We start from the raw sequence: 19,759 nt of genomic DNA, 5'->3' as shown, positions 1-19,759 counted from the left end.
ATGTCACAGCACAGAAGCATACAGTACCCAAAGGATGGCTGTGAAGGACTGTAGTAGCTGTGGCTACTACAGTGTTTTATAGGACCCCATAAGGCCCTGCCAAGGAGAAATTATGTATACTTCCATTGCACCATGATGGACCAGTATACATAAATCTTTATAGCTGGAATTCAGCTTTAGTTCATTTATATATAGAAATTCAAGGATGTCAAAAGTAATAAAATATTAATGTCCTTTTATCTGTAACTGACAAAACTAAAGTCAAGAGCCAGCCTGCATATTGCTGACCACTACACTCATCTCTACCTACATTTATAAGCATTGTGCTATATGCACCCCGCACGCTGTTACCTTTGGATGGCGGAAGTTTCCACACTGCCAGTTTCTGCCATTCCTCTCCAAGGTGGTACAATATATTCTGCTTCTGTACTGTCAGTTCTATTCCCAGAGCTTTCAACACCTGTAACTCAAAGCCCTTCCGAGACTTCAGTATCTTCAGACAACTCTGTGCCTAGAGAGAACAGCAATGTTGATCACTATAGGACACTGGTCAATTCCAATGTGCAAAAAATTAAACCAAGCGCTGGACAGCGGCCTCTTTTTATGCCAGTGTCCTTTGCAACTTCCCTCTCATGCTCTAGTGTGCAAGGCCGAGGACCTTTTACAGTTAGATGAGGAACTGCCCATAATAAAAGAAATGTCCACTTCCTTTATACAAGCGTGACATTAAAAAAATAAAAATAAAAAATAAAAAAATCAGCACTTTGGAAGACTCCAGTTGAATCTGCCCACAAAAGTACTTAAAAGTTTAACTATGTGATCAAAACTTTTGATTTATATAAAGTATATTCCTCAAAAGCCACAAAGGATATGAACCTACTCTATGTGCGCAAACTAGGGATGCACCGATACCGGTTTTTCAGTATCGAGTGGTGATATTTTTTTTTTGGTACTCGCCGAGACCGTGCTGTGTGCCCCGATTATCAGGAAGTCGGGAGGCGGATCATGACGCGCCACCCGGCTTCCTGATTGCCTGGTGGAAAATACACCTGCTTCAATTGCTAAGGCTACCTGGAAAGCTAGCTTCACTTGTTGCGAGGCAGCATGGCTTCCTAACCAATCAGGGAGCCGGGAGGCGAGTCATAATGTGCCCCCTGGCTTCCTGATTGACCAGGAAGCGTCTTCAATTGTTGCTAGGCAGCCTGGCTTCCTGACCAAATTGGGACAGCACCTCAAGACCCACAGCCCGGTTTCCTGATTGGCTAGGAAGCCAGCCTCACTTGTCGCTAGGCATGCTCCCTCAGGACTGCCACTCAGAGGGAAATCTCCCTCTGACCGGAAGTTCTGGTATCGGAGGTAAGTATCGGAGCATTTGGGCAGGTACGAATACTCGCCCAATTATTAGGTATCGGCGCATCCCTATCGCAAACCAAGTTTATAACTTTAAAATTAGCAGTGACATCATCACTTTGCAATGACCACTGTGCTACATTTAACCTGTGCAGGGAGCAGAGCTGTAGCAGGAACCCAGCAGGCCCCACTCACTACAGAAAATTACAGGAGGGGGCAGATACAAGACCAGTCACCCTGCATGATAGGGAGCAGCAGTGACCAGAGTTTTTTACAGGAAGCTTCAGCACAGAGGTAAAGTGTCACACTGGATTACTGCACAGATCTGTAAGAAATACACAGAACACTCCAGGATTCAACTAATTGTACATGAGCCTTGTGTATTTAGATAATATTAGCTTAACTTGTAGCTCAGCTTTAGTAAAACGAAAGTATGTAAACTTATGAGACTTTACCAAGGTTGATTTGAGGATAATACTAGCAGTTCAATTATTCTTTTTGTTGTTTGGAATGGATGTGTAGCAAGGAACTTGAAGCCCAATACCTGTTCCAGATGCTCAGCTGCACTAATGTAGTTCCTCTCAGACAAAGTCAAGTTGTACTTCTCCATAGTACTATTAAACTGAAACAAAACAAGCACAAAATGAGCTAGACATGACAAGTGCTTTAAAGTGCACCTGTGCCCATACCTTTTCTTAAGACAGTACAAGAGCTTTAAATAAAAAAAACAACATACTATAATTGCAGCTTACCAGTCCTTAGATGTGCTAGCTGCATTAGATTCCTTTTGGGCTTGTTTCCCTTTATTTGCACCTGGTAATCCTGTAAATAACTAATTTCCTGTCTACACTGATTTCTCCATTGTGTGTATGTATGTATGGGGGCAGCCATGGATGTAACAGACTGGATTTCAAACATATCTGCCCTCGTTCATCTCCATTACATGGCGGATTAATGTAGTTTACACAATAAAGTTCAGGTGCTTTTTGAATTTCTTTCCTGCTTACAGAAAGTGACAAAGGACGCTGCATTTCCAGTACAGTCAACAGGTTATGTATGTACTTGCTGAAATGTTCTTAGCCTAAAATGTGAAAACTAATGCAGCCATCACATCTAAAGACTAGTAACCTGCAATATATTCGATTTTTGTTTTTGGGTTTGGATACGTATTAGGATTGTCAGATGTTTTCAGTATAGTTAGGTTTTATCTGAATAGTTCAGTTTCCCAAACCTTTACTTGTGTCATAAAAGTTCATGCTTTGTGGATGGCCTCTCAAGTAGCTGATATGGGCTGTCATGACAATTACTCTATCTGCGCATATGTAACGTTACTTGGAAGCCAAATACTACTGGTTGACCTAAAGACTTATTCAAACTTCCACGCTTTGGGCATCCTTTAAAGCAGCTAAAATTAACTTTTGCTTTAATCATGCAGTTTGTATTCAGTAAAATACTCTTCTGCAAATACAACCCTACAATGTTATTATTCGTCTGCCCTGAGAGGGAAAGAATACAACTTAATAACAGGACACAGCTATCCCTGAGGAGGTAAGGCTAGACTAATACAACAATTAAACAGTGGACATTCAGAAACCCAGATGACCACATATGTCCATAATTAATTTGTTCTCGTCAGGTTTTGTCTCTTATTGTCTCAGTGTCAGCTTTCTCTTTCCTACTTGGAAGCAGAGAGGGGTGAAGTTTATAATGAGGGGTGTGTTAAAATGAAACATCCGGTCTTTCAAGATGCTGCAATGAGTGCTGTAATAATTAAGTGTTTAACATGACAGGTAGTAATACATGCAAGCTGTTAAATGAACCTGCCATGACAGCATGAGCTCTCTATACAGAAAAAAAAAAATTATAATATATTTTTTTTAAACGAATTCCAATGTCATGCATTACATCGGTTCTGCGTATTGATACCTCTTGTAGCTGTTGCAGAACTGCGAGGATAAGTGTGTTTTTTTCCAGCTGTTGCTTCAGCTCTGTGAACTCGCTGATGGCAACTTTAAGGTCATTTTGCACCTAAATTATAAGAAAAAGCAGTATATGAGTAATAGATCCATCTGCACAGATAAAATGTTCATGCACATTATGTCACACTTAGCCCACACACTGTACCCTCCCCCAGCAAGGACAGGCCCAGGCTCTAGTTGCTGCTCTGTCCTCTGCCTTTGTCATCTCCTATGCAGTATCTTCCCGTTCCCCAATCATTCTCTGTTCCTTGTTTGGAGTTAAGTCGTCCCCAACACTCAGCTCCATTACCGCCATATTACAGATGCTGGGAAAGACCCATGGTAAAACACTGCACATGGCCTGAACCGTACAGTGTACATAAGAAAAAAAAAAACTGCTTAAGGAGAGAAGCAGATGATTTTTTTGGCAGAAAAGACTTTACATGTCTGTGCCAAAAAAACGTCACTTTCTAGCAGTCTTTATATTTTAGGTTAATTCAGCTCTAACTCCTAGAAGTTGTTTTCTTATTGCAGCTAAATCCTTATCTCGATCTCTCTCTCAGCACTGAACTGAGCATCCTGCTATATGATTAAAGGTGCGCGAGTCTACAGGCAAGCACTCACTCACAGCTGGGCTTTTCCTTTCCTGTACCATTCAAGGGGCAAGATGGTGTCACCCAATGGAGGAAAATCTGCATCTTAGAGCGCAGATGCTTACAATTTGTTCATGGATAATGTAACCAATAGGTTGTTTATAATCAGGCTAGTTTAAATACGTAAGCTGCTTATTTAAACATTGACAAAAGTAAGGCCTTGTTCACACTGAAAGCTGGTGCGTTGCAGAGCGGTAGTTGCTGGAACGCACTGCGATCGCTAAGAAACTTCTCCCCTCGTTTTGGGGTGGGGGGGGCGTGGCAGTGCATTGAATTCAATGGCACCGCTTCCACGCCCCCCCCCCTGCAGTGTGATCAAACGCGTGCCAGCGTTGCTTTCCACTGCAAACCCCAAAAATAGGGCTTGTTCTATTTTTTGCGTTTGCAGTGGAACGCAACGCTGGCAAAGTTTTGCAATGCATTCGATCAAACTGCGGGCGGGGGGGGGGCACGCGTGGAAGCGGTGCCATTGAATTCAATGCACCGCCACGCCCCAAAACGCGGGGGGGGGGGGCAGGGAGTTATTTGGCGATCGCGGTGAGTTCCAGCAGCTACTGCTCTGGAACGCACATACTTTTGGTGGGAGCAAGCCCTAAGTGTTGCTTCAAGGCCAAGCAGGCAGACAGATGTCAGACACATCCCTTAACACATTCAGAAGTATGGTTTTGTTTTAATATGAAATATTTTTCCTATTCTTCCAGACAATTACATCGCTTTGGTGGGGAAGATAAAAACATTTTGATTTTACAGGAAATCTTTCTGCGATTGATTTTAGGAAACAGAGTACATAGTGATGTCTGCGGTGGCTTTCCCTGCACCCCAGAGCTCCTACAGTATTACTCACCTCATTCTCTATCCGTAACTTCAGAAGGTCTACATCTTTGTTCAGGTTGTTTACTTGTGTCACCAGATCTTCAGCACTTTGCATGCTGGGAAGGAACTCGTCATATTTCTTATTGATCATGTCACATACTTCACCCTGCAGAAATGTCAATACAAGTATTTGTTACCAAGCAGGTCAGGAGCCAGGCCAAACATTTAGAAGACAACAACCCCCAGTATTCACCTCCACATAAAGCCTCAATACATGAAGGTACTATAGACAGTTTTTTATAAATAGACACTTTAGAAAAGGCACTTTTCTAGCCTGCGTTTGAGAAAACAGTGGCGTGCTTTACTTCCATTCATCATCCTTCTAGATCCCCTTACCTACCATCCCCAGGGGCACACTTACCTCAATCCAACTGACAGGGCTATCACTGCTTGTTAACATCCAGCGCTGCAAGTCTTTCAGACGTTTTCCAGCAGGCGATTAGAATTGGAAATACAACGGCACTTTTATGATGTGGCAGCACCGAGTGCCACTGAGAAGAGAAAAAGTAGCTGCGCAGGTAAAATGAGATTAAAACATGAATACTTCTAAATAATGAACTCTAAGTAATACGCCAATGTTCTCGATGACAAGTGCAGGAGAGGGCGGTACATTTAAGTCAGTGGCATTCCAGACATGCCGCCCCCCCCACAGTGCGCTTAGACACACAGGAACACGTGGTAATAAAATGCCCTGCGTTCCGCTGCAATGCAATCGCCAAAAATGGTGCATGCACTATTGTTGGTGATCGTAGCGCACTGGAATGCAGGGCATTTTATTACCACGCATTACTGTGCGGCTTATCATACTGCAGGCGGGGGGCGTGCCTGCAGTGCCATTGACTTGAATGGTACTGCCATTCAAGTCAATGGCAGTAGTTTATGTATGTAATCCATTGTGTTACAGGCAAGGGACATTGCGGTAGACACGTGGGCTGGTGGAAACAAGCTATTAGGCCATAATTCAAAATTTTAGTTTTGTTTGTCATGGCAACAGAGGTGCAGGAAAAGATTCTGTTGTCCCAGTCGAGTCAGTGTGCCCACCACAGCATGCACTCATCTAGACCTAGGATAGTGTCACTTGCTCTAGCTGTTAAGCTTCATGTTCTTTAGGCCCGGATCACGCCTAGGAGATTGAACTGTTTTCGTGCAGGTTTTTTTGCGCAATTTTGCTTTGAAAAATCGCATGATTTTCAATGCATAAAGATGCCTATGGGACCAAAACCGCATGATAACCACCGGAAATAGCTCCTGCCCCTTTTGGTGTGACAGGCAATTTCGGCCGCGCAACGCAAAAGGTGTGAATTGCCTCCATTGATGGATGCGGATCTGTGTTTTGCGCAATAAATCGCCTAGGCGTGAAGCAGCCCTTGAAGTAAAGGTACCCTAAATTAGAGTGCAACTATTACTTGCTGGCCCTTCTCTCAGCAGGCAACATGACATTTCTTCACCATGGGAGCAGACTCCCAAAACCTCATAATGCACTTTCCTTTGCTTGGCACAACGCCATAGAAGCCATAGGAACATTACCTCTCTCTTCTCTCTAAACACCAACATGACTACTGTGCTCCCCCAGTGTGCAGAAACACCTTTGTGCTTTCACATGGTGGGCCTGGAACGTTTCTTCCACCATAGAGGAGATCTTATTCCACCATCAGTTGCTTTCCAAGTGACTTCCCTGATTCAACATGCAATTCTCGAACAAGACTGGGGAAAAATTTCACCCAGAGACAATTACTAAACCACCGTGGGGAAAAGAAAGCTCAAAGTCCCCTCACATGTTCACTTCATAATATAGAATGGAAAACAAATGCAACAATGCACGTCTCATTCGCAGGCGGCCGCTGGGAGAATACTTGTGCCTCAGTCACTGAAACACTTCTGCTCAAACCAAGTGACCCAAGCAAAATAATTGCAAGAGGTTAGCAAGCAGTTATCGGGCATTTAGAAAGTGATCCATCGTAATATTTGCTGCTTTCTGAGCAATTTGTCAGCATATGGGAAGCTTCCCGACCTCTCATCAAATGCCATGAAAATGCTAAAGTCTATGTAACAAATAACTGAGTAGTTAGTAAGAATATGCAGCATATTGTTCTGTTTCAGATGAAGATGAGCTTTCGGTATTGTGTGATCACTGACAGGTTCTAGCAAGCCTGGATGCACTGGTCTTATCCTCAGTGTAACAGGTCACATGTGTTTGTCTATGACTGAACACAGACACATTTAGTAACGTGGCATTAGCTGCACTTCTATAAATGCCATCTCCAGGATCCCATGTCATAACAATACTTCACAACATAACCAACCTTGCGTTGTCCTAATACGCAGTTAGGAGGGTGGTTCTATACTTGCCATCTATCCTATGCAATTTTAGAAGCAGATATAAAAGATCTGGGCGTCAGGGGCAATAATTGGGTAAAGATCAATAATTAGCTCCACTAAACAGAGAACTGGATGAGGAAGTATTTTGAGCCGATGAAAACTAGTAGTTCAAGAAGAAAGCTCATTCAGCACAATGGTGAAATTCCCAAAGAATCCCGCCAAAAAATGTAGTTAGCATGTAAATGTAAAGCACAAATCCAGCCAAACTGTTATGTGCAGAGGGGTGCTCAGTCACACGTGTGTCGACGCTCAAAGCTGAGAGCAGCACAATGCTTATGACAAGGCCTCCTATTCATTTCTATAGCCCCTCTTCACACCTGAGCATGTTGTTGTGGGTTTTGTCGCACTTAGTATCCCATTGAAGCCTATGGTGCCAAAAAGTGCTGTAATCTGCCAAAAAGCAGCTTGTGTCATTTTTCCGGTAAAAGGCGTTTTTCTGCTTCCGTGTGAACAGGGGCCATAGAAATGAATGGAGTTCCTTGTCTGAAAAACAGCAAACTAAAAGTCGCCCGTCGCTGGAAAACGTACTGAGATACTTTTTGGCAGATTATAGCGCTTTTTGGCCCCATAAACTTCAGTGGGATACTTTGTGTGACACAACGTTCAGGTGTTAACAGGGGCCATAGCAATTATTATACAGGATTTATATAGCGCCAACAGGTTTGTGCAGCGCTTTATAATATAAGGAAGACATTACAATCACAATACAATTCAAGACAAGATGGTAAGGAGGGCCCTGCCCATGAGGGCTTACAATCTAAGAGGGAGGGACACGTGATACATGAGGAGGTAGCTGTGTGGGGATGAATTGTTTGAGAAAGAGTTCAGTGGTTAGTTTGAGGTGGGATTGGCTTCCCTATAGAGATGAGTCTTTAGCGATCGCCAAAAAGGCAGAGTGGGAGAAAGACAGACAGGTTGGGGTAAGGAGTTCCAAAGAATGGGAGAGACTCTAAAAAAAGTCCTGGAGGAGAGCATGGGAGAAGTTGACGAGGGAGCAGGAAAGCAGGAGGTCTTAGGAGGAGCGGAGGGGACGGTTAAGGCGATACTTTGAGACAGGTCTCTGATTCAGAGCTGACTGCCTCGTCTTCTGTGTCCCATAGTGTGTGTGCGGGTGCCCGCTGCCGGGCTGCGTGCATTGACTTACCCTATGTCTCTCCTCGTCTCCCGGCCGAAGATCTCTACTGTGCAAGCAGTAAATATATCCAAAAAGTGTTTAAAAAAATGCTTTGAAAAGGGTTAATACTTACCCGTGTCTTCCCCACGTGCTCCCGTCCGAAACTGTGAAAATTCTCAGCGGCCGCAGATCACATTTTTGGCCGGGACGCAAGGAGAGACACAAAGTAAGTATAAGGACACGTGCACCCGCAGGCAGACACCATGGGGCAGGAAGTGCCAGCAGGCTCAGAGGAGTCAGTGCTGGATCGGAGACTCGCCACATCGCTGGAGAGACAGATGAAAAGGACAGGAAAGAAGATCGGATTAAGAAACATCATTAAAGGTAAGTGCTGACATTAACAATCGGGGGAGGGAAAAACATTTTTGCCTTTAATGTCACTTAAAGAGTTCCCTTCACTGGAACTAAGGGGCCAAGCCCAACCCCTGAAAAACAACCCCACAACATAATGCCCCTCCACCAAACTTTACACTTGGCACAATGCAGTCAGACGAGTACTGTTCCCCTCGTAACCGCCAAACCCAGACACGTCCATCGGATTGCCAGACAGAGCAGCGTGATTCGTCACTCTCTAGAGTCCAGTGGTGGTGTGCTTTACACCACTGCATCCGACGCTTTGCATTGCACTTGGTGATGTAAGGCTTGGATGCAGCTGCTTGGCCATGGAAACCCATTCCATGAAGCTCTCTACGCACTGTTGTTGTGCCAATCTGAAGGTCACACAAAGTTTGGAGTTCTGTAGCTATTGACTCTGCAGACAGTTGGCGACTTCTGCGCTTCAGCATGCGCTGACCCCGCTCTGTCATTTTACGTGGCCTACCACTTCGTGGCTGAGTTGCTCCTGTTCCCAATTGCTTCCACTTTGTTATAATAGCACTAACAGTTGAACGTGGAATATTTAGTAGCAAGGAAATTTCACGGAAGCACCTGAATCCAATGATTTGGAGGGGTGTCCCAATATTTTTGGCAACATAGTGTATCTATTGATGTGGTTGATAACTTATAAGCATACATCTTACCACCTCTCAACCAAGTTTATATAAATTTAGCCAAATGGCTTACTTTATTAAATATTCTAGCAAAAAGATTTTTAATAGCATGAAAAAAAAAAATGTGAACACGGCACTAACAAAAACCTGTAATAAAAATTGGCAACGTTGTCAATCAAAACACACATTAAAATCATAGGAACAAGCCCGCTTCCATAACCTCCATTCTTAATGTAACCTGCCGATGGCCATGACTGCTAATGATTGAAAAGATCCACCTATTTGTATATCAATTCCGTTATATCATCACAGATGGGTGAACTTTATAACAGAAGTTGCTGAACAATTCAGGTTATAAAGCACCCTTGGGATTTGAGTAGGCGGAATTGACTCTGATATGCTCTCATTATACAGTATATATCAGTGAAACAATGCTGTATTGTGGAACTCTATCCCAGATAAGGTGGTATAAACAGCCACATTTGAAAGTTATATATTCATGAACTGCAACAATGTTTCATGTCAGAGGAACATCCAGTATCAGACGGAGCAAGCATATATGTGGCTGTGTAACAGATGAAAAAACAAAAACAAGCATGATGTGATTGAATCTCCCATATATCATAAAGTGCACAATGCATAAACCAGAGAGCGGAGGAGCAAGTATAACCTAAGGGCCCGTTCAAACCAGATGAAGTGCGTTCCGGCCCAAACGCACTGCCTCGCATTGCGGCCAGCTCACTTTTTTGTGGGGCAGGAGGGGGAGTGGAGGACAATTGAAGTGAATGGCACCGTAGCCACGCCCTCCGGCCGCAATGCGATCGGCCGCACGGGTTTGCAAGGCACATTGTGCCTGCGGTCCATTCCAGTGCGATCAAAATAGAGCTTGCAGCATTTTGATCGCACCGGAGCCGTAATGTGCCTTGCGATCCCGTGAGGCCGATCACATTGCGGCCGGAGGGTGTGGCTACGCTGCCATTCACTGCAATGGCCCGCCACACACCCTCCTGCAGGCCACAATGCGAGGCAGTGCGTTCTGGCCAGAGTGGGGCCGGATCGCACTGCATCTGGTGTGAGCAGGCCCTTACTGTTTTCCTTGTTGTGACGGACGCACCATGTCAATTCTGCCAGATGATTCTTTGGATTGACTACCCATCATCGATACACTGCCACTGTATGGATGCTTTTTCCAGTTACAGGCCGTATCAGTGTCCAAACAAGCTCAGTGGTGGTCTTTTATCCAATTTGAAGCCTCACTCTAGACGTATGGGAATATTCACAAGGATGATCTTTAAGCCGATAATCCTCTGCTCTTTGCCAAGGAAATATCTGATAATCGGCGACGTGCAATGAATTTCACAGCGCCATATTCAGTATGTTGAATCAATTATTTTGTGGATCATGGTGTCGGGTTGTTCCAAACACCCGTTTACGCGTTTCCCCACGCCTCCTTCAGAACTAGGAGTTTTTGTTTGTTAGTGCCGTGTTCACATTTTTTTTTCATGCTATCAAAAATCTATTTGCTGGAATATTTGATAAAATAAAGCCATTTGGCTAAATATATAAACTTGGTTGAAGTGCAACTTCTTTATCCACCTTTAAATGATGACTCTTCATGATCATCTTCTTCCTTACAGTAGTTTTCAGGAGTCCCTCCAGCGCTGGTAGCAGTCTCTGATCCAGTGGACTCCTCGGGTCCCGCGGTGTCTGTCCAATGTGTACGCTCCCGGCTGCCTGCATCACCTCCACTGTCTCCCCTCTTCTCCTCTCCGAAGACCACCACTGCGCATGCTCCCGCTCTCACCTTCCTGCACGGCCGCTCGAGAAGCTGAATTTTACAGTTGGGAGCGAGCGGCGGAGACACGGGTAAATTATTTACTTTTTGGTAACCTTTTGATTTTTTAAATGTTTTTGTATATATCTACTGCTTGCTCGCAGTAGATGTACGTAAAAAAAAAAAGTGACTTTAAACTTCTAAATAAATATCGGGCTGTGTGTTTGTTTTAGATGCCTAATGAAAACAGCCTGTGTACCTGAACACCAATGATATAGATTTAGAATTGTGGTTATTAAATATCTCTGTTTACCAAAACAGTCTCGTTCAATAAATAAACAACGGAAACTATTTTGTCATCCATGTTGTAAACTGCAGACATCTCCGAGATTAGGGAGGAACGTTACCCTCCAGTCTAAGAGCCCATTCACACCAGGGTGGTTCCGGATCAGGGTGGTTGCGGATCAGCACGGTTACTGCGCTGATCTCGCAAGAGAGGTTTTGGGAGTATTAAATGTGTTTCAGCGCTGAAACACGATTAAAAACGCCCTGATGAGCGCAGTTCCATAGAAAGCTGTATGGTAACCGGACTGATCAGCGCGGCAAGTTCGGGCGGTTCGGATTGCACTGAGCCGCCCGGTCGCATGAATGGTCCCCATAGCAATGTATGGGATCGTTCATGTCGGCCGAACCTGCCCCGGTGTGAACGGGGTCTTAAGGAGAACTCCGGGCAAAACTTTTATGAACCCTTGCGGTTCAAAAACCTTTATGAAAGATCTTGCAATGTCTCATGGGATTTGTAGTTCCACAACAGCTCGAGGGATGGAGTTGGCTCACCCCTGCCCTAGTCTATGTAAAGCTAGGGCAGGGGTCAGCCTGTCCTAGCTTTACCGTCTGACTATAAAATCACACAGATCAGGTCAGTCTTTATATTACAGATTCAGCACATGTAAGATTGCTTGTACAATAGATTGTATGGTCAGATTGTAAGCGGTGTGTGGTGACCGGTAGTGATGTGCGGGGGACTGGTGTTAAAAGGAGAACTATGGCGTTAGGGCTTTTCCCCATAGTTCTCCAAAGGGTAACGGGAGGACACAAACTAGCGTCCTCCCGTCACCCTAAGCTCAGTAGTGAGACGCCGCACTGAGGCGCCGCAGCTGAAGCGGATCCCGACAATTATGTCTGGATCATCCCGGCTGCGTGAGTGACAGCTGGGTTCTGCCTATCTAGAGGCAGAGCCAGCTGTACCCGCCTCCTCCCCCGTTCGTTCCGCCATTAGAGTTGGGTTGTGACAATTTTGCACAGACCAGTGAAGATCTTCTCAGAGTTGATCAGTTTAGTCCCACTGATTGATAGATGAATTGATTGATCATATCAACGTGTATGTGGTCACCATAAAGGAGAATTTACAATCAGGAGAGGGAGGGGAAGAGAGCGAGCGAGTCATGACATATGTAAAACATGCAAACATTGTCCATGACACAACCACCAGTGCACAGTGCTCAGCGTCCTTCGTGTTTTTATTCCTGTCACCATACAGCAATGATATATGACCCTCTGACAGGTCCTCTTTATGACCAGACACGGAGTCCACCTACCTTCACCTCCTCCACCCTCCGGGACAGGCGATTTATCTTGGTGCCTAGGTCCTCTTTCTCCAGACGGCCAGAACTGGCCAGCACCTCGGTCACAAACGACGACATCCCGACCGCCAGCAATCCCTCCCTCCGTGCCCGGCGCTGACGGGGCCGCTTTCAAACTTAGAATCAGCCTATAGCGCGGGGCATGCCGGGAACGTAGTCTTGCCCGCCTGGGTATGCGGCCTGCTTACCGACACAGCTCAACGCTGAAACTACCACATCCAGCATGCACCGCGCACACTCAGTGACAGCTGAGCCGTAAGGAGCCTACGTCAGGATTCGAAAAGGATGGTGGGAGACGGAGGCCTCTGCGTGGCTGTTGGTGTGACGCAAGCACGGTGAGGATGGGGGCGGAGTCTGAAGGACAGGGACGGAGTGTGATGCCCAGTGTGTAGAACTCTCTGTTCTGTACACAGCCGCTCAGCTGATGAAATGTGTACATGTACTGCCCTCTGGTGGTGAGGTGACAGAAGTGATGGTGTCTTATCTAGTACTGTAGCTGATAGGAAACCTATGGCAATAGGAGAGATGCCAGTACTGACCTTCTTCTGAAGATGCTTCCAATGCATCAAAATCAAGAGTGCAAAGTCTTAAAAGTTGGTTTTCTTTAGAAAGTGGCCTCAGTCCCGGTAGGAAAGCCTGCCCTGTGCCAGCAAGCTGTAGAGTGGCATCATTGCTCTCTGTGTAAAAGCAGTGGTCTCTCTGCAGAGGTCTGATACACCCCCTGCTAAGTCAGAGCTCTCCAGTCAGAGGTGAGCATGCATTTTTCTGTTTGTAGGGCTGTAGGTGAAATTCACTCGTGAGTATGTTGTGCCTCTGCAGAGAGACCACTGCTTCCCCACAGAGAACAAGGCTGTTGACAGGCTCAGGCTTTTCTACTTAGATCAAGGCTGCATTGTAAAGAAAAACTGTAAGACTTTGCATGCTTTGTGTTTTGATACTCCTGGAATGTATTTAGCTTAGTGTTCAGTTTAAATTAGCTCTAAAGCCTGGCTTGGGGTTTCCCCTCCCCCTCCTCAGTCAACCCCCCTTAGGTTCCACCAGCTGTATATTTTGTTTAGCTTCAATGCTTTCATTTTTCCAAAGTGTTAAAGCAGAATTATAGCCAAAACTTAAAAGTAAGGGAGGGATATAGTCCCTGTCATCTTTTATTTGAATTATCTGTGTCCCATTAGGGAGATTTCCCTTCACTTCCTGTGCCATAGCCGCAACAGGAAGTGAGAGGAAATCCCTATAAAGACAGGGAAAACCCTGGTGGTCAGCAGGGTCTCCAAAACTTATTGGAAGATTTCCCATTTATTCCTGTTCTGGTGACAACCCAAAATTCGTGATTTTCTTTTATTCTAAGTGATAACGGTCACTAAGACAGATAGAGAGGGCGAATCCCCCTAATGGGGACACAGACAGCTATAAAAACCTGACAGATGGTCTAATCCCCCTTTATTCTATCTAAAATGTTTTAGCTCCAGTATCCCTTTAAGGCTGGTCACATGACGCACAGACTTCCTCCTTGGATCTTATCCCTGCATTCCTGGAGGATACAGAGAGTGGTGCTGATGTGATGACGTCTACATCATTATACAATGAATGTGGGGGGGCTGTGGTAATGGGGTCATAATGTCCTATACTCACATGCCTGATGTCATTCAACCAGGAGGACTGAGGACATCTTGTGGCAGAGAGAAGGTACTGCAGGGGATAGCGCCAGAGTGGAGGTGAGTATTCCAACCTGAGCTCTGTTTTTATTTAAAAAAAAACTCCCAAAGGGGACATTTTCTGAAAACAAATAGTCAGAAGTTGGGCTTCGACTGCTAAAGTTGTCTATATTGCACTAAACTTTATTTCTTGTCTTCATATCTGGACTAACAAGAACCTGTTACTAATGTGAAGATTAAAAATAACTCTGAAAAAGAAGACCTTTTATACTTGTCTGCTTCTCGGATTTTCACTGTCTTGCAGATGTGCGGACTCATGGGAGTACTCATATACATGGGAGTAGGGGTGCACTGATACCGATACTAGTATCGGTGCCGAGTATTTGGGCGAGTACTTGTACTCGCCCAAATGCTCCAATGCTTGGCCCGATGCTTACGCTTTTGGTATCAGGAAGTCGGGCAGTGAGTCATTACACGCTGCCCGGCAAGCCGGCTCCATGCTCCCTCGTCACTAGTGACGAGGGAGCATGGAGCCGGCTTGCCGGGCACCGTGTAATGATGTGTTGCCCGGCTTCCTGATTGGCCAGCTTCTCGACCAATCAGGAAGCCAGGCAACACGTCATTACGCTGCGCCTGGCTTCCTGATTGGTCAGAGTCTTTACACGCTTCCCGGCTAGGAAGCTAGCTGGCGAGTCATTACACACCGCCTGGCTTCCTGAATGGGACTTCCGGTATCGGTATTCGATATCGGTGAGTACAGAGAAAAAAATATCAGCGTTCGCAAGCTGCGCGTTCCCGCACTATCCATGAACGCGCCATCCCGCGCATGCGCATAAGCGGTAGATTACCAGCACGGAAACGCACCATAGCGGCGCATAGGAAGTGACATCATTTGCCCTATATAAGCTCAGCAACCGCACCACCATGTTGCTGGATTATCGTCAGCTATTCCTTGTTCCTGTGATTCGTGAAGCCCTGCTTGATTCTTGTGACCCGGACTTCCTTGACTAACCTTGATTTCTGCCTGCCTTGACCTCGGAACTGTTATTTGACCACTCTTTTGCAAAACCCTTTTTGTACCTGGATTGCCCGCTTGGATTTGACCTCGACTCGTCTCATCAGATTACGGCTTGCACGATGCTTAACACCACTGGCACTCCTGCCACTTGTTGTCCCTCTGGTCTCTTCACATCCTCAGAGTCTTACAGGACACAAGGTGCAAGGGAAGCCTCCTCTCACATCCGGTCTCCCATAAGGTACGTAACAACTTCTGAGTTCAGGTTAAACAGAATAAAAAGGGGGACCATAGTTCACTGATCCTCTTTGCTCTCCATGCCAAAGTAGGTTGCAATGCTCTTGGACTTACAGGTGAGCATTGGTCGTGGGAGAGGGTTGCCAGTCACGCCCTACTCTGCCCACATGTAGAAATGATGAGCCAGTTTTGAGCCACCGGTATCACTTCTATGAAAAAACTAAAAATAGAGGGAGAAGCGTCACAACCAGGCGAGGCTCTTGGTGGGTGGAGACAAACTGGTGGTGATTGAGAATTGGTTTCGTTGTGATGGCTGTTAGGTCTCCCGGTTCGTGATGGTGGAAGAGGAGGGTGATAATGATGGTACAGGTAAGTATGGGAAAATGGTTAAGTGAGTGAAGACTCACCGGAGGATAGTGGTGATGTGATGCCATACTGAGCTCACGGTGAGTCTTCACTTTTCAAACTAGTGATTAAACCTATTACTAAATACTCATTATGAAAAGTCTAATACATAATAACACTCTTACACATTATGGGGCTATATTATAACAGAGAGCAGATATCACTATTCACTCTCTGTTATACTCCACAAAGTTAAACACACAGCAGCTCGTATTTTGCAGCCCATTCATAAAATGCAGGCTGTGGTGCGTAGCGTGAGGTACTTCACTGAGTTTTCTCTGCTTGGTCATGAACTAAGGGTCCACTTCTTCAGGAGAATGCGGAGAACAGAAATATATGTAAGCTTATATCAAACTGCAGCCAATATGTTAAAATCATTAATTCCACTCAATTGCGCAAAGCCCCAGTTTCCTGAGTCCTGTGAGGGAACCACATGGGACACAAAATATAATGGGCTTCACTCCAAACTGAATGTAGGTTATAGAGAGGGAAGTTATGCCTAATTATCCCTTGCAATTATCATCTATGTAAAAATCCTCAATCTTAATCATCTTGTTCTATCAATGTTCTCTTTCAAAGCTTTGTTTTCATATCAGAAGCTTTGTAAGCTTTTCATATTGTACAATAAAGTTTGATTATTGAAAAAAGTGATGTTGCATTCCTGGTAACTTTTGGCAGTTTCGGCATCTCCTTGTTCTACCTGTAGGTGTGCATGCACATGCTTTCTAGCCAGGTGTCATGCCGGAGCCTCTAAAAATAAAGAACTAATGGACCAAATGTGTCCCGCCAATGCTTTTTGGCTGAGTTACAACATATAAAGAAGTTGGTCCTTACAGGAGAGAGGATAGGATGATATTTCCTCAACTCCTTTTCTTGGGAGACCTCTGGCCATCGATGGCCCTCGTTCGCTTAAGGCTCCATTCACATATAGCGTTTGTGTTTCCCGCTTGGTTGTCCGTGTGGATGACCGCACAGGACGTAAACACTATATGTGAAACAACTGCATGGATTCCGCTCGTTTGCGGCTATTATATAGCCGCAAATGTAGTTAATCAGCCGTATTATCGCGCTTGCACTGTTTTGGAGACTGCGGGCAGGTTCGCACTATTTTCCAGACCAGATCTGGTCCAGAAAAAGATGTGAACCTGCCCTTAGAGCAGCTCTGCGCGTATTCGTACAGCCGAGTGCGCACGGACAGCCGCTCCTGTGTCAATGAAGCCTACTATAGTCAGACCCCATTTTTATGCCATGTTTCTGTTTGAGGTTTTCTTCTATTTCTTATTTCCTTCAGGATAGGAAGTGAGTGAAAATGTCCCAACTGTAACACAAACAGCAATTCAAACATGCCAGGGGTTCTATCCCTTCTCTGTGTCCTATTTAGTTTTGGATAGAACTGCACTTTATGTACAAGTAATACAACAAAACACAACCCTGATCCTTATTTTCACGTACGAATGTTGCCATTTCTACCAGACTTTTTTTTTTTTTTGCATTAACATATCAAGGATAACGCAGGGTAGTACTTTGTTCTAGAATGCTTTAGATAAAATACATTATTGTCAGGATTAATATATAATATTTTATTTTCAATATTTAAACAGTGTTCAGTTTTCCAGTTTGTGCCCTTAAATTTACACACAGTTCCTTGATTGCTGGAGATTTGCAGCCATTCACGGTACGCATCAGAACTCCTGAATTTATTCTGTATAAAGCCATACACTGGTAGATTTTGGAACATAATTACATATGAAAATCTCACCAGAACATTCGATAATCCCATCAGAGACTTGACGAATGTTGCTCAAGATTTCGTTCAGTTTTAACATTTGATTTTGGAATGAAGGAGTTTCTCAAACAAAAACCACATTCATTGTTAGAATGTCATCATTTCCATCCTGTTTCTTCAATATATTTAGTCTCTAAGGTTGAAATTGTTGAAATCAAAGGATCATTCCAAAAACATTTTTTTAGACATTCTACTGGTGTATGGCTAGCTTTAGGGACACTAAGGATTTGAACATAGTAAACACTGTATCATGATGTAGCATGCATACCTCTGACTTTACCATTTAAAACTAGGGTCCCGCCCACGAAATACAAGACACGCCCTCCAAGGAAACTGGACAGTACTGAAAAATATTAACATTGTAGAATATCAAAAATACAGCAATGTTTTCCACCAAATGGCAAATAACTCTTTTTCTAACTAAAACATGGTGATCCTTAATTCCAGGTGAACATTATTGTTAGATTATGGGCGATGGCAGCCTTGCTCCTGATAAAAACCACTACCAACCAAAAATGTACTCACCCATCAACAGAATGAGGATCCATCCTGTCAGCGTCCGAGTGCGGACACCGGCACGGATATGCAACTCGGGTGGGCATACGGCCGCGTACTCCCATAGAGAAGAACAGGCTGCTGCGTACAATCACACACAGCACTTGTCCTTCCCGGGAGCGGCCCGATACGGCCATGCACGCCGCACAGATCTGTACAGGCCGGCTCTTAGCAGTGTGAATGAGGCCTTAATGTAAACCTGTATTGAAAGAAATACGGAGCCTGCTTATTGCTGACCTTCTGAAAATGAAAGTCACATGTCTGTCTCCTGATTTCATACTTTCTGCAAACCAAGAAAGTCAGAATTCCTAATCTGCGTACTTGTTGTTAGTCAGTCACTTAAATGTACCAAAGTCATTAGATCAGCATGACATCCAGGGACATAGTGAATGATTCTCTTCATTGCCCCTATAAGTTGATTTATTGCCACATATAAATAAAGTTTATTGCAATGCAAAAAACACACAGTGTCGGAGACAAAAATGACAGAAGTAATGTGAAAAGGCATGATTAAATAACTTGATAGTGAGGGAGATAAAGTAGATTTGGATGCAAATTCTAACATAAATTAGGTGGAACTATAGGAATTAAAAGGTTTTTCATTTTAATATAAAGTGTTTGCATGCCAATTATGCAGTAAAAGACACTTGAATGCAATTGCAATTATAAAGTTTGTCCTGCTGTGAATTACATTTGACTTGTACAAAATGATCGTTATAAGGATGGAAGCATGTTCAGTCGTTTAGTATTTCCTTTCTCCCTGCTGTAAATCATTAAACATTGGCAACTAAAGACAAAGAGTATTCTATCAAACATCAAGGTCATTGCTTTGACCATCTCGAGTGTTTTCTGGAAAGCAGGGAATGTCCACCGTGTCATGGTTATCCTGAGAAGCATTCTCTGTTTCTGTATTGGGGTACCCAGGACCTGTCTGAAACATATTATTGTCCCAATAGAGGCTGAGAGTCGACCTGTCATTCTGCTCACTCTCTTTGAGGTCATGCATATCCTTTGCACTTCCCCAGGGTGTCTGGACATCAAATGTCTTTTCAAAATGAGAGTAGTCAACGCGGAATGCTCCTTTCTCCAGAGTCATGCAAGGCTCAAAGCGGTGACCCCACAATATTTCATCTTCTGTATAGGAAGTCTTGGCTTGACACGTCATTCCTGTATTAAATGAGAATAAGGATACATTAGTTTAAGGGGCACTAATAGCCAAATAGTGAAAAGATTTTTTTTTAGGTATACAAAAGTTGCTTTATCATACCCACATATCTGTTTTATAGTGTAAGTGCACTTTATGTGAAAGAAATAAA

The 19,759-nt window shown here is 44.3% G+C and overlaps 2 protein-coding genes across 2 annotated transcripts in view; both read right to left on the bottom strand.

Annotated features, from left to right (window-relative positions):
• The window catches only part of ZW10 (zw10 kinetochore protein), a 40,673-nt gene extending 27,701 nt beyond the window's left edge, over positions 1-12,972 (bottom strand). Inside the window, exons 1-5 of the mRNA XM_018569183.1 lie at positions 12,749-12,972; positions 4,806-4,940; positions 3,277-3,378; positions 1,895-1,972; positions 352-511 (exon numbers count right to left, since the gene is read on the bottom strand). Of these exons, the coding sequence (XP_018424685.1) occupies positions 352-511; positions 1,895-1,972; positions 3,277-3,378; positions 4,806-4,940; positions 12,749-12,853 (580 nt within the window). The 5' untranslated portion in view covers positions 12,854-12,972. The remainder of the gene's footprint in view (positions 1-351; positions 512-1,894; positions 1,973-3,276; positions 3,379-4,805; positions 4,941-12,748) is intronic.
• A 6,279-nt stretch (positions 12,973-19,251) lies between these two features.
• The window catches only part of LOC108797563 (G protein-activated inward rectifier potassium channel 4-like), a 19,692-nt gene continuing 19,184 nt past the window's right edge, over positions 19,252-19,759 (bottom strand). The window contains exon 3 of the mRNA XM_018569181.1: positions 19,252-19,610. Within this exon, the coding sequence (XP_018424683.1) occupies positions 19,252-19,610 (359 nt within the window). The remainder of the gene's footprint in view (positions 19,611-19,759) is intronic.

The sequence above is a fragment of the Nanorana parkeri genome, unplaced genomic scaffold (genome assembly GCF_000935625.1).
Source record: "Nanorana parkeri isolate BGI_ZX_2015 unplaced genomic scaffold, ASM93562v1 scaffold1297, whole genome shotgun sequence".
NCBI lineage: Eukaryota > Metazoa > Chordata > Amphibia > Anura > Dicroglossidae > Nanorana > Nanorana parkeri.
Note: the sequence above shows the minus strand (reverse complement) of the source record. Positions and strands in the feature narration are given on the sequence as shown.